This window comes from Nothobranchius furzeri, chromosome 7, assembly GCF_043380555.1.
Source record: "Nothobranchius furzeri strain GRZ-AD chromosome 7, NfurGRZ-RIMD1, whole genome shotgun sequence".
Lineage (NCBI taxonomy): Eukaryota > Metazoa > Chordata > Actinopteri > Cyprinodontiformes > Nothobranchiidae > Nothobranchius > Nothobranchius furzeri.
The window spans coordinates 24,774,370-24,789,957 of NC_091747.1; the positions used below are offsets into that span (position 1 = coordinate 24,774,370).

Consider the following 15,588-nt stretch of genomic DNA (forward strand, 5'->3'; position numbering starts at 1 on the left):
TTCTTATTCTCTTGGATATTGAAATTCCCAAATTTGTGAGAATAATGAAAGTTTTGTTGCTATTTGATGTTTTTAATTTAAAAACTTGCAAGTCTTAACGTGTTAATATAGGTTACAATCATTTGTGAATTCAATAAAATGTTTTAAGTTTAAAACAAAAATTTTATTAATAACATCTTGAACTTAAGCAAGAAGTGACAGGAAAAAGCATTTAGCATTAAGCTACAAAATATTTTTCTATTGTCATGACCCTGGATGTAGCAATGTTTTGTTTGTTGCATATGTATAAAATGCAATCTTAATGCAATCAATGATTTCTCTACTTGAAAAATTACAATAAAAAATGTATCATATAACACAGCTGTGCCTTACTTGTAACTCAATATTCCTGAAACTTTCAGCTGTAACTTGATGGTTAAATAAAAAAAAAAGATTTGTTTGGTATAACCTGAACAGCACTGGCAAATAGCATGACGTTAAACTTTAGATCAGTCCAAAACCATGAACATTGGTTGCTATGCAACTTTCAAGATGATTGAGAAACTCATCAAATGTTGTGTAGTGGCAGGGCAGACGTAGAATATGGAAGCAGCTAGATGAGGTTGGATGGTCTGCCTGCATTATTTCCACTTTCATACACTTCATGGGTTTCTCCCATCCAACCCAACCCTTCACGAGCTGCTTCCTTTGCTCTTCAGACACTGAAAAAGAAAAGAAAAAATGGCAAAGACAAATGAGATATAAAAGATCTTCTGTGCCATGTTTACACAAGATACTTAGAATGTAGCAAACCCACCTTATCTGCTGTGTCATATAAAACACTTTACTAATTTTAACCCTCCCACTGTATTCATGGGTGACCCCACCAGGAAAGTTGACCACTGAGCAGGGTTGATGGTTCATCCCTTGAGGTCCATATGCAGGGGTGAGGTGGTGCTCACTCCTCACCCCTGCATATGGAGCATTGTCCAGCTCAGATGTTCAGATGGGAATCTTTTCTTGAGTGATTTAGCTACATCTGCGATTTGCGTAGAATAAAATGTCAGTTCGTCTGCATGTGTCGGGGTAATTCTTTCTATTCTTTCTCCGTCAAAATAAACGGTCAAATACGGGAACTGTCCGGTCAACCAGGGGCGGCGTTAGGCCCGGCTACTTGGGCTGAAGCCCCGGATGTTTCATGAAAAGCCCCGGATCTAAATCGCAGAAGTAACATGCAGTACCAAAGTCCAACAGAGAGGGAGCAGCTGGCAGTAGTTTGTATACAGCCTGCCTGATCCTCCACCACTGAAGAAGAAGCCCTTCAGCAGCCGGCTTCTTCTACATTCTCTGCCTGAAACGCATGTGTGAAGATGGACATAAGGACGTTTTTTAGACCAAAAGTACGACGACAGAACCCCAGCTTTTTAATTTTTTTATTATTATTATTTTTTTTCGCTCAACCTGATTTATTGCATTAACAATGTGAAATGGTTTTGGAGCCACCTTCCATGGACAGGACAGGTGAGAAATGTTTATTACAATGAACCCCCCCCCCCCCCCCCCCCCCCACACACACACACACACACACGTTAAAAAATCTGGATTAAAACAATGAAACCATCAGACTGAGTGACTGGAACACCGGGGCAGAGGTCTACAATCCTGACAGACCTGAACAGAGCTCGTTTTAGTTTTACTCCATGGAAGTGCCGCTCTGCATCAGCGCTCAGACATGAACAGACCTGTGGAAACATACGGACGCCCACCCAAGTACAGGATGTCTGTCTGGGAACATTACGGGACTTTTATTTTATTTTGTTTACGAGCCGACATAAAAACTGTGCCTGGGCCGTACTCTAAAACAAACCTAAAAGCCACCTCTTCAGTATGGATGGCTCAGAAAGGAAGTTCTGGAAACATCTTCACTCTTTTGAACGGTCGACATCCCTACTCTGTATCCGGCTATAGGAGTTTTATTCTGAAAGGAAACAGCCGCTCTGCGCGTTTGAAGGGATGACCCCAGGTCCTACTGAACCAGTCAGTCAGCGCTGCCTGCCACTAATCGAGTTTGTTCCAATCAAAAAGCCTCCTCACAGGAGACCAAAGGTCAAAACGCCCTCGTTTCCTGTCAAGCTGACGGACGGCGATGGAGATGCAGTCTTTAAAAAGGGACGACCAACAGCATACACTAGGACAGGCATACACGAGTAGATAAATTTATATATTAGCTAAATATGTTATGTACAAATAGTATACATAGTATTGCTAGGGCAGAGCCAGACCTCTTCCTGTGACCTCTAACCTCTGACCCTGTACTTCGCTGGGCCTGAAGGGGTTATATATAAGATAAGGTGACAGGTGCGTATGCCACTAAAAACAAACACAGGCCAGCACGAGGGACAGAACAGAATTAAATGTGAGCCGAGTCGGGGCCGTGAGCCTCAGAGGTCACGTTGAACCTGAGTCCTTCAGTCAGACAGCAGAGCAGGAAGCCACACGACATGTGGGTTAGGGGTAGACTCTTGTCAGCTCTGTACAGGGAAGACTGACAGCCGAGGTCCTGAACAGGAGAGTCACATGGTTCTGCTGTACTGGATGCCAGTCTTGGAGGCGATGTTGGACCAGGGCAGCAGGGAGCGCAGCAGCGACTGGGCCTGGCGGTACAGCCTCTGAGAGATGGAGCAGGGGTTCAGGCTGGCCAGAGTGGAGCCGATGTGCTGGATGTAGTCAAATATAGTCCAGGGAGGATGGCCCCCGTTAATGTAGAGCACATATGTGAACCCGTCTTTGAGGACGCCGCGGATGGAGTAGTAGTAGGGCAGGTAGTGGTGCTGCCTGAAGTCCCTGTTCTCGTAGAAGTGGATGGCAGTGTTGTTGGAGGTGAGGACGTGCAGGTAGATGGCCTTACAGTGGTCCTGGGCGGTGGTGGAGATGTGCTCCTTCAGGCTGTCCAGCAGCAGGGAGCCTATTCCATGTTTCCTGAACTCCTTCACCACACCCAGGCTGAGGATGTAGGCTACCTGTGTGTCCACGGGAAAACTGGAGGCCAGGATGTCTCCATCCTCTTTGTGTACTTTGGTTCGGTTTTTGATCTCGGCCACGATCATTCCTACGATGCTCCCTCTGAAGGTGGCAGCGAGGGAGAAGAACTTCTTGTTGGAAGTGATGTCTTGGTACCATGAGTCTGGGTACTCGATTGGGAACCAATCCCCACAGAGCAGCTTGACACTGCCTATGTCATTGTGGCAGAGGAAACGGAGCTGGATTTCACTGAGAGCTGTGGGAGGCACCACGTCACTCATTCACACCTGCTAATTAGCACCTTGGCTAACGTTAGCTAACGGGCTAACGCCCGGCTGCTAGGCGCTCGCGCTGGAGAAAAGTCGGGCAGAACTTATCAGGTTACCCTGTCAGTCCTCCGGATTTAGCATTATACCGCATCGGTTTGTCCCCGAATCTAAAAGCCGTTTCATTAATGTCTAAGACCAACCAGCCCGCTACTATGCCTCTCCGACAGAACCCCAGCTTTGATGAGACTGGTGTTGACTCAGGTTTGTTAGTCTTATTTGAAAATATTTGTTGTGCTGCTGGTTTGCCTAAAGTTAGCTTACTATCAGGTAAAGTTGATGGAGAAAGAAAGGGAATATTTACTAGCATCTCACACTAAACACTCACAGGAACAATACTCTGCCCTGAAAATGCTTAATATGTAGCTTCAGATAAAAATTATGTGGTACAAGACATATACAGTATGATGTTGACTAGTGCGTGTCACGTGTGTGCGCGCGTGTGTGTGCGCGTGTGTGCGTGTGTGTGCGCGTGTGTGCGTGTGTGTGTTAAGCCCCAGATGTTCTTCAGTCCTAAATCCGCCCCTGCGGTCAACACAACACAAGCCCTGCTTTTAACTGTTCTGTTTTCTTGTGAAAATAGATAAAATTAAACTTGATTAACACCAGAGCCAGGCGCACTGCGCCGTTATCTCCATCACTGTAAATGAGGGAAAAACAAAATGATCGGATCCTTTTCTGACCTTCCCCACCTACAAAGTTTAATTACAACAATCAAACGTGACAGAGCCTGGATTTGTATTCTGAACAGTCTAAACATGTTTTAAAAAGAAACGTATGACAAAAGTGGCACCTGCTCAGTAAAACCACCAACAGGGTGAAAAATATCTAAATATTGTAGGCAGAGACGGGCTACAACTTCTGGATCCACTTTATATAAATCCTTTTATTGATTATCTTTTTATGAAAGATAACTCTGACGTACACGAGCGACCGGTGCCGGCTGCTGTCACCTGTTGTGAGCCACCCACAAACATTTGTGCTGTTTGTGCTGGTTTGTGCTGCTAAAGTTTGTGTTTGTGCTGATTTTGCTTTAAAGATATTAGTGAAAGGTTCAAGGTCAAAAGGTCAAACCCATGCAAAGCTCTGATAGTTGACGCACTCCAGACATCTGTGTCCTGAGCACGGCCACAGTAACATCAAATCAGGTGTCGCCACCTCAAAAACAAATTTAACACACGATCGTTCATGTCGGCTCATTTCCTTTTATGTTTTCTGTCTTTTATTCTTTTATTTGTGCCTGATGCGTTTCGCTGCTGTGGATCGGGGCGCATCACCTGTTTTGTCCTCGGTGACGCACCTAACTGATGTGGCCGGCTCGCATTCCGCTGTTTTTGCGGTCGGTAGATCTTTTAGAACTGCAGTTCAAAGGTAACTCATAAGGTTAATATAGATGAACCCAGGTGGCAGTTTCTCTTTAGGATTGAGAGGAGATCCAGGAAGATAATAAACAGAGACAGGACAGAAAAGCAGTCAAATAAAAACAAGTTAGTTTTTGTACCTGGTGGTTGCAACAAACAGACACCATTGAAGGTAATCAGAAGTGAGGAACAGAAAATGAAATAATTATTTTAATGTTTAGGGCAGCAGGAACTCCGAGAGGCTGCAGGCGCATCAGTGAGTTTGCGGCCTATGTGCGTGGGGGGGGGGGGGGCTGAAACAGAAACTACCGTTGTTAAAAGAAATGTGTTTAACTTTGAAAATGTGGGCGCAATTTTAATTGTCAAAAACTCCAGCGAACCATTAGTTCACTTTGCTCAAATAGAAATAGAGGCCTGCCTCTAATTATGGTCCTCCTTCCAATAAAGGCCTGGAGCTTGAGTAAAATACAGGCCCGGGCCTGTATTAGAGGATTTACGGCAGGGGTGGGCAATTATGTTTTCCATGGGGCCACATGAGAAACAGAAAATATTGTGGAGGGCCAGGCCAAAAGGCTGAAGTCAATTATGCATAATATTAATGGTATTTCTTTATAAAAAGCAGTGAATACCATTGTTTTTTCAAGCTGGTAAGAGTAGACTATATGTTATAAATGAGCAAAAAGGAAAAAGTGAGGTTGGCTTACAAAAATGTGATTTATGTTTATGTTTATGTGCTTAGCAGAAGCTTTTACCCAAAGCGACTTACAATTTTTTTTTTAACATTTGTGACTTATATTAGTTAACAGTTTCAGTCACATTCACTCCAAAACACATTATGAGTTTCAAATATTGTTGGAAAGAGGTTCTTAGCATTCGACAGACACACAGTATTGTCTGTAAAATAAAATCACTGAACTGTGATCTTGAGAAAGAGGTTTCAAAAAAAGTGTCCCAGTTCACTGCTAGTTGCCTACATTTGTGGTCCAAACACCTTATTTTGTGTTTTTAAGCGATTTTTTTCTTATTCAGTGAGAGAAATCTAGTCTCTGCTGGGCTTTAACGAGTGCATCAAAGTCAGGTTGAATGTCTGAGGTGGAGATGCGAAGCACAGCTGACAAATGATCATCAGTGAGAGAGGATCTTTACCTGGATTTTGTAAACCTCATCATTGAAAATGTTTGTTCACAAATGTAGGTAGAGCCGAAGAGAACCAACATCTTCTGAGCACGTCTCCTCAGGTTTGGAAAGTTCTCCTCCTTAAGAGAAGAGTAGAAATCCAGCAGAGATCCTGACTTAAAGTGCTCTGCCAGTACTGCATCAGACTGCAGGTCAATGAGTTCCAGCAGCACATCACTGGGTGCATTATCCACACTGCAGGTAAAGGGAGAGGAAATCATGTGCATTTCATCCTTGATTGTTCTGACATCTTCAAAACGCCTTGAAAACTCACCATGTAATGCTCCTAACATGGATGAGTACCTGCTGAGGTGATCAGCTGATGGTGTGACTTCATTCAGGGTTTGCGTGTGAGTGAGAGTTGCTCTCCAGTTGACTTGAAAGAAACTGCAGCTTTCTCATGAAGGCCTTCACGAGGCTGTGCATTTCATGAACAAAAAGGCCCTTGCCTTGCAGTCTGGTGTTCAGTTCATTCATCAGTGCAGTCACATCAACAGCAAATGCAAAATCTGCCATCCAATCCTCATCTGAGAGCTCTGGAATGTCTTTGCCTTTCCTCTCGCAAAACTCTCGAATCTCTGCTTTCAACTCCCAAACCCTCTTCAGCACTTTCCCCAGGCTGAACCATCTGACAGCTGTGTGGAGTCCTCCAAAAGAGCCACAAACTGTCTGTGATTCATTGCCCGTGCCCTGATGAAGTTTATTATTTTAGTAACAACATCAGTAACATGGTTGATTTTTAGCACTGACTTGCACAACACATGTTGGTGTATAATACAATGCAAAAACACCTATTTTTGATCTGCATCGATTTCTGTCACCTTATCTTGCATGCGTTTCAAAAGTCTGACATTTTTCCCCGTAAGATTTGGACAACCGTCTGTTGTGACACCTGACAGTCTCTCCCATTTCAATCCCAGAGTGTCCATGCACACATTTACCTCTGTAGAAAGATCACTCCCTGTCGTTGTCCCTTTCATCGACCGCAATGCCGCCAGCTCCTCTGTGAGCTTGAAGTCCGTTACCTCCCGGACAAATACGAGCAGCTGGGCTGTGTCGCTGACATCACAGCTCTTGTCAAGGCCAATGAGAAAAAGTCAAAACTTGCCACTTCACGTTGCAGCTGAAGCTCCAGGTTCCCCGCAATGTCCTCGATCCTCCTGGTCACGGTTCGCCTGGACAGCGGGATTTGCTCAAATGCGCCTTTTTTTCAGGGCATATTAGTGCGGCAGAGTCCACCATGCACTCTTTGACGAACTCTCCCTCCGAAAACAGCTTGCTGTTTTTAGCTATTTTGTGGGATATCACAAAGCTGCTCCTGGTTGCTGCATCCCTGGATGTGTGAAGCTTAGTAAAACAGCCTTGCTGCTTTTGCAACTTTGCTAGCCACGCTTCAGATGTCCGTGCTCTCTCAGCATCAGACAAGTTCTTGTATTTTTCCGAGTGTTTCTTGTCGTAATGCCGACTCAAACTGTAGTCCTTAAACACGGCAATCTCCTCCCCGCAAACCAAACACACGGCTTTACCTCCGACTTCAGTAAAAAAAAATTATTAGCAGTCCAATTTTTGTTGAAAATTCTGCGTGCAGCATCTATCTTTCTTTTCTTTTTTTTTTTTGCATGAGCAGACGTTTCTGGGGGCTACAATCACCATGTCAACCGCAGGCACTTGTTGCTATACGTATTGCGTCATTGTGTACTTAAAAAAACAACTTCAAAATAAAAGCAATGCAGCCTTAGTCCGTGCATGAGGTAAAATGAGAAACTACATTTATTTTGTAATTTCCAGTTAACCTTACGCGGGCCGGTCAAAGTCAACCAAAGGGCCGTATGTGGCCCGCGGGCCGTAAAATGCCCAGGTTTGATTTACGGTATTATTATATTGCAGAACAAACCAGCACAAACGTAGCACAAATGTTTGACACCAATTTTGTTAGATTTGAAGAAGGTGGGTGGCCAACTTCACTTACATGTCTGAAGGACTCTGCACAGGGTTTTCTTTGGAAGTAGGAATAGGAATAAAGTTATAGAGGTCAGCAGGTTAAAGATCAGCTTAAATTAATTTCACTATTAGAACAAAGGATGCTTTTTTGGTGTGAGATCACCAAAGATCAGCGCCGGCGCTCCGCACATGCACACCACGCACAGCGCGTAGGGCACCACACCAGGGAAGGGGCACCAAACACAAGCTTATGAAAAAATAATATATATATGATAAAGACAGATTTCAATTAGAAGATGTGCAAAGCAAGTTAACAGCATGTTTACAGAGAGAAAACAATACAAAAAGGAAACGAGATGGACCGTGTCCAGTTTTCACTCTGTCCAGGGCGTCCGGACTGGGGGTTCTTGTATTCATGAAAATGCCCGGCTTTTCATCCAGGAGCAGGGATCGAATTATGGGGGAGCTGTATATCCTACACATCCAGGGGAGCCAGAAAAAAGTTTTCTACCTATATGACATAATTTATGGACTCTTTTGAGCAGAGAGCACAGACAGCTGCACAGCGCTGATCGTTGGAGAGCAGGATCCAGGCTGCTGCGTCCAGCGCACAGTCCATTCTCAAAGTGGCACAACCAAAAAACTATAATTAGCACACAATCGTTCATGTCCGCACATGTTCTCTACTTTCTGTTGAAAATATACGTATCTACCTTATAAGCTTCACGTATCCACCTTATAAGCTTCTTTTATATATTTACCTTATAAAGCTCAGTTGTATTACTCTATGATATGTACACTTGCTTAGATGGTCAAGGCCTCTACACAAAGATTTACAGCAGCATGTTCTGTTCTGCAACCTTGTAGGGAGCGAGCACATTCCAGCTCCTCTCTGTACCAGTGAATGTATCTTCTCCTGTCATGAATGTATCAGGATGTTCCTGGTAATCTCAAGATGCATGTTCTAGTGATGTATTAAACTGTCTGCTAACAAGGCTGTTATTCTTTACCTGTCATAATCATTGACGTATGTACATGGCAAACTACGTATGTAACATTCCTGTAATCTTCAATAAAAATCAGCCGTTTTCAGCAGAACGGCGGAGAGTCTGTCCAAAGCAGCTGGCAAGAGCAGGTCGCGGGACCTGCTGCATAAGGGCTCTCCCCCTCTCGAGCGGTGAAACAGTGACTGAACTCCTCTGATCATTTGTCTCCTCATTTCTACCAACTCAAAAGGTGTTTAACTCCATCTTCTCCGTACCCGTGCTTGGTCTAACAGAAGAAAGGACCAACAAAATTTGGCGTCACGAACAGGATTTTTTCTTTTTAAAGAAAAAGGAGTTTTTGGAGGACGATTCGACCAGCTGACCCAGCGAACGATCTTGGCACAAAAACACCGCGGTGAAAAACTAAGGTAAGCAGGCCTTATTTTCTAAAATCTGCTCATTGGATTTATCCAAAGCCTTTGTGTCCAGAATCATAGTAGCTGTGGTCCTAAAATAATAGTTGGAGAAGAAAGTGGAGACAAGTGCAGAAGAATAAGAGATTTTTTTGTAATGGTTTAATGGTGAAATGAAATGAGGATTTTTCTAATGGTTTAATGGTAAATGAGATAAGGAAATAGTACAGAAGAAGGGATGGTGGCCCAGGGTTATTAGAAGAGCCCTAAAGTTCCGTTTCCAGGTCGTGGCTGACCACACTATTTGCTGACGAGTGAATAGAAATATAACGAGGTTATATAAGAGCTTGGCGAAAGAGTCCATAGGTGTGGGAACCCTAAAAGTCCACAGGTCGAGGACCTGGTTTGTGTTGAGGCCCTGGGAGGCTAAAGAGAGCTCCCTAAAGTACAGGTCGAGGACCTGGTTCGGGTTAAGGGCAGGGGAGGCTAAAGAGAGCTCCCTAGATTTTAAAGGTCGAGGACCTTTTGTATGAGATGAGAAAAATGTTTTTGATCGTTTGTGCATAAAATGCGCTATGTTTTTGTCTGTTTCTGCGTGAAGTGAGTAGTGCTTTTGGCTGTTTCTGCGTAAAAATGAGCAATGTTTTTGGCTGTTTCTGCATGAAATAAGCAATGTGGATATGAAACTGTATTTTTGACACAAAACACACGTTATAGTTAGAAAACACGCTGTATGAATGTCAAGTCTCAATCAGCTTTGTCGGTAAAACAGATGGAGCTGACTGATTAACTTGAATTACATAATAAAAGAGACAGATAAACTCCAAATGAGAGTGAATAAGTCTCTTTAGGCTTAGCGAACATATCATCTGCACTCACAGCGCAGATAGTAAGGATAAGTGTAAAAACACATAGATTTTTTCATATCACAACTAATAGGGATTAGTTGAATAAGCGGAGACCACCACACCCTCCGCAGTGAAGACGGGTAACGAATGAATGAACTGTACTAACAAATTGTATGTGTAAGTGAGAGAAATACAGCGCGCCCTTGTGGATGCTCTAGGCAAGATTTCCTCACCTGAAACACAGGTTGAAGAAGGAAATACCACAGAGGTCATTGGCGCTGTCTCACTAATCAATACTGGTGAGCTAGAGCCCCCTATGGGCTAAACCCCTCGTCAGTCCAAATTGTCACCAAAAATCAGCAACATACAACATACTAACAGAATGATGGAAAAAGAACATGTTTGTGGAACGGAGGATGATGGATGGGGACCTGATGACATTCTGAGTACACTGGGAGAACAATTAGCTTGTATGGAGACTGTAATAAATTTGACAAGCAGCCCGGTTGAAGCTACAAGAAATAAGGTTTTATTGAGAAAGTCAGCAGAAAAGGCGATGAAGGAAAAAGGAGTAGATGTTAACAGCAGAGGTAATTGGAGCAGGATCTGGGAAGTAAAAGCTGCAGAAGCGAGAGAGAAAAGGCAGGAGGCTGCAGAGACTCTGAGGGAAGCTGGAATGTTGACAAGGAAGAAAGCAAAAAGTGAGGTTGACAGGCAGGCAGCTCGTGTGAGTAAATACATGCAGTGGATAATGTTATGGAACACCGCCAGACCTAATATGAAGCGCGTAAAAAAGGAGCATAAATCTCCACCTCCTTACTCTTCTACTGCTCCGACAGCTGGAATGTATCCATTAATTAAAGTTACAAGCGGTACATTGGACATTCAGCCTGAAGTCCCACTTGATAATGAGAGTGAGTGGTCAAGTGTAACTATGACCTCAGGATCAGACGTTAAAGTCAGTCCCACAGCCCCTGAGACACATAATCCTTATCTGAGAAGCAATGAAACATTAAACAGCAATCCGTCTGCACCTGAACAAAAGCCAACACCAATTTTTGCATCCTCTCAGTTAAAGGGTGAAGAGCAGGAAGACCCTAACAGAAGTGTAGTGGTTAAGATGGTTCTGGTGGGACATGAATCATCTGATCTCCCTCCAGCAGCCAGTCAGAGTCATGAATCTCTCCTAGAGGAGGAATGGCAGAAGCCGCCCTCTAAGGAAGAGTGTGGGGGAGAAGGGGATTTGCTTTCCCACCCTCCATCCCCAGAGCCAGAAAGAAGACACACTAGGTCCATGGGACCACCCACTTACCAATTACCCCTGGTGCAGAATAAACCCAACGCCCAGAAAGTCTATCAGCCGTATTCCCTTGGGGACATACAGGCTTTAATAGATAAATTACCAGACATACAGGAGGGTGGAAACACTTGGCTCTCAGACTTTGACACCATCACTGCTGGACAGGATCTTGCATTGGGAGACTTCAGAGCAGTAATCACTAGATGCACGTCACGCTCACAGGCGGAGGCCTTAGAAAAGGGTGCTGGCACAACTCGTGATTCTAATTCTGTACCTCTCGGTAGAGTGATAGCCCAATTAGGCCCAGCAGTCAGAAAGATGTTTCCTCTAAAAGATAGCAGCTCAATGTGCAAATTTAAATGGGATGCTAAACAAAATCCTTCAATTTACCTGAACCAAGCCATTGACACCTGGGTGGCCCAAACTGGCCAACACCCATCCAAACGGGGCACGAGCAGCATGTGGTTTAAAAATGCAGTCCTGAAAGGAGTCCCTGATTCGGTGACTCATAAAATGGAAGACAACCCTGATTTGCAGGATTGTGATTTTAGCAAATGGAAAAAACATCTTATTTTTAACCTTAATAAAATGCAGGTGAAGGAAGAAAAAGACTCTGATAACTTAGAAGATTTACAGAAACAATTGCTCAGGGTCCAATTACAAGCCGCAAAAAAGACTTTAGGTGAAAAGGGGGACAAGGTTAAGAAACAAATGGTTGCGTCCACAGCCACACCCCCACCACAGCAGACACTTCCTGATCAGGTTTCACCTATAGCTTGGCAGCCGCAGCCACCATATTCAGGGCAGCCACAGCCACAATATTCAGGGCCATATGTAAACACACCCAACCCATACGCTGCCCAGCGACCACCTTTTGCTGGTCGAACCAGAGGCGGTTTCAGGGGAAGGGGACAGTGGAGGCCAGTGGGCAGCAAAGGGGGACCACGTGCTCAAGACATTTGCTTTAACTGTGGTCAACCAGGACATTGGTACAGGAACTGCCCTTTGCCATACAGCCCACAAAAGGAAGGTCGAGGCAGAGGCACCTTTTCAGGACGAGGAGGGCCTACAGGACCCCACACCCAGATGCCAATGATGGGCTGGGAACAGTGGGAGGGTGGTCCAAGACAATAGGACGCCCCACAGAGAAACTCCGACGGTCAGGGAGCCACGGCAGACCCCCTGCTGTCAATAACTGTAGATGGACAACATCAACCTTTTTTGGTTGACACTGGTGCCACCTGCTCCACCATACAAACTGTGCCGCCCTCTAAAACATCTACGCGCACTATCTCAGTTACGGGCTTCTCTGGGGAACAACAAACTCTGCCTTTCTCCCTGCCACTCCCAACTACGGTGGGAAACCAGACAGTACTGCACAGCTTCGTCTGTTCACCAACAGTTCCAGTCAACTTACTAGGAAGAGATCTCCTCATCAAATTAGGAGCCACCATTTTGTGTGGACCTACGGGACTTACTGTCACTCTGCCAGAAGGGACTATTTTGCCCTGCACCGGAGAAGCCAGTGATGGCATGTACTTGACCCAAAAACTGCCTGACATATCAGACTGTGCTGAGATTTATTGGGCTCTGTTGGACACAGAAACCAAGGACACTCCTGGCTTAATGACTCTGTACCAGCAGTGGAAACCCTGGCTGACTCAGGTCCATCCTTATGTTTCTCCCCCTGACCCTCCTCACCTAACATTATTCTATGACAGACATGATTCAGTTTGGTACAAAGAAGCCTTCCAAAATCATTTAGAGGGACAGCAATGGTGTGTACAAACAACAGATATTTATGCTGCACCAGAAGGTGTGGCTGCTGCAGCCAACCTAACCCAAGAACAATTGGCATGGTACATGATGGAAGATGAGGCAGTACCTCATGTCTCTCTTGCTTTACATCCAGCCCATCAGGCAAAAGAACTAGGAGGAATGGTTAAACGTTCCCTAGCAACCACTGATTGGCGTTCAACTCCTCTTCCACAAGTGTCGTATTCAGACTCGACTCAGACATTTAAAATCACTGCGGTTTGTACTAATTCAACACATTTACAACAGGAAACAATTAGCAGATCTCATGGCCGTGAACGAACCGATCACCCTGATGCTCTAACAATGTTAGACTCACTTCCCACCTCCCTGTGGTCAACAGGCCCCACTGATGTTGGGTTGGTGTCCATCCCACCTGTGACCTTTCACCTAAAAGATCATGCTCCCCTGTAGGTTCCACAATACCCACACAAACCATATGCTGAAGAGGGGATAGCAGACACCATCAATGGCCTGTTGCAGGCAGGGGTGTTGGAACCATCCATGTCAGAATGGAACACTCCGATTTTACCTGTAGAAAAGAAAAATACTGGTAAATATCGAATGGTTCATGACTTGCGTCGTATAAACGCCCTACTTAACACAGACTCACTTCCCGTCCCTAACCCATATGTGGCTCTGACAAACTTACCACCTTCACATGCATGGTTTTCCTGCATAGATTTAGCAAATGCATTCTTTTGTCTCCCACTTCATGAATCTCTGAGGGACATTTTCTCTTTCACATTCAGAGGGCAGCAATTCAGATACACGAGGTTGCCACAAGGGTTCACCCTGTCACCTGGTTTGTTCAACCAATGTTTGCGTCAGCTCCTAGACACATGCCCCCTACCTGAGGACTGTGTTTTGGTGCAGTATGTTGATGATTTGCTCTTGTCAGCGCCCTCTGCAGGCTCCTGTCTGCAAGCTACTCAAACATTACTAACTCATTTGGCCAGGCTTGGATTTAAGGTCAGCCGGTCCAAACTTCAGATAGCCAGGAAACAAGTGTCATTTTTGGGCAGGATGCTTTCACAAGTTGGTGTGTCATTGTCACCAGATCACAGAAACTCCATTCTCCATCACTCTAAACCTGAAACAGTCAAAGACATGTTATCTTTCCTAGGCCTGACAGGCTACAGTAGACACTTCATCCCTAACTATGTTGGTCTCACTGCCCCACTACGTGCCCTCATTGCACCTTTTGGGATGCGTCAGCTCACAGCTCACCTGAACTGGACTATTCCAGCAGAAGAAGCTTTCATAAAACTTAAACAACAACTCTCCACGGCTAGTGATTTAGCTACTGCAGACTACAAATCCACATTTTTTCTTGATGTTTCTGGATCAGAAACTCATGTGAATGGAGTTCTGTTCCAGAAAAAAGGGGGAGGTCAGAGACAAGTCTTGATGTACATAAGTGTCATGCTAGATATTATGGAAAAAAGACACCCACCTTGCACACAGCATGTAGCAGGCCTTGCAAAAATTTTACAAAAAACAGCACACATTGTAATGGGCTATCCTCTGAAAGTACTAACAACACACAGTGTAGTGGCTTACATTACATCACAAGCTTTCACCATGACCCCACTAAGACAAAGAAAAATCAGTAAGATCCTAGAGGCCCCACACATCACCTACACACATGAAGGAATAAACATGGCAGACCACATGGGTAATGGGGAACCTCATTCATGCGAACAAAGAACAGCAATAGAAGAAAAAGTCAGACCAGATTTAAGTGCAATCCCACTACAAAATCCTGATAAGAACTGGTTCACAGATGGCTGTTGTTACAGAGATGACAATGATGGATTAAAAGCTGCATGGGCAGTAGTAGAGCAACTCCCTACAGGCGAGTGGTTCACTGCAGGAGCGGAAAAGCTGAAAGGACAACAGTCAGCACAGAGAGCAGAAGTGTTAGCTATCATTGCAGCTCTCAAAATGAGCACAGGGAAGAAAGTAAATATTTACAGTGACTCAGCTTATGCTGTAGGAGCCGTGCATGTTGAATTAAAGCAATGGTTGAGAGCTGGCTTTGTGACTGCTGGGGTGAAACCCATAAAACATGAGTCTGAGATGAGGGAACTAGCAGAAGCTTTATTCCTTCCAGCAGAAGTGGCAGTGATAAAATGCAAAGGACATAGTCAGGGCTCTGACTTTGTATCTAAGGGAAATCAGGAGGCAGATAGGGCTGCCAAGATAACAGCTGAATATCTTCCTGTGTATAACCTAGTGGTTGAAACAGTAACTGTTGAAAAAAGCATTGATCCTAGAATATCCATCACAAAAGAAACACTGAAAGACATGCAAGATCAAGCTTCAGCACAGGAAAAAACTTTATGGTTGGCAAGAGGCGCCACTAACACAGATGTTTGGAGAAGTCCAGATGGTAGACCCATACTACCACCTGGCATCA

The 15,588-nt window shown here is 44.6% G+C and overlaps 1 protein-coding gene across 1 annotated transcript; it reads right to left on the bottom strand.

Annotated features, from left to right (window-relative positions):
* Nucleotides 1-1,550: 1,550 nt before the first annotated feature.
* On the bottom strand, nt 1,551-3,467 carry LOC129160769 (N-alpha-acetyltransferase 60). Its single transcript, XM_054737797.2, has one exon. It carries the CDS (start codon nt 3,279-3,281, stop codon nt 2,553-2,555), a length of 729 nt encoding a protein of 242 aa, XP_054593772.2. The 5' UTR covers nt 3,282-3,467; the 3' UTR covers nt 1,551-2,552.
* Nucleotides 3,468-15,588: the final 12,121 nt, after the last annotated feature.

Coding starts and splice junctions, on each gene's coding strand:
- LOC129160769 (XM_054737797.2), bottom strand. CDS start 3,281: ATGAGTGACGTGGTGCCTCCCACAGCTCTCAGTGAAATCCAGCTCCGT.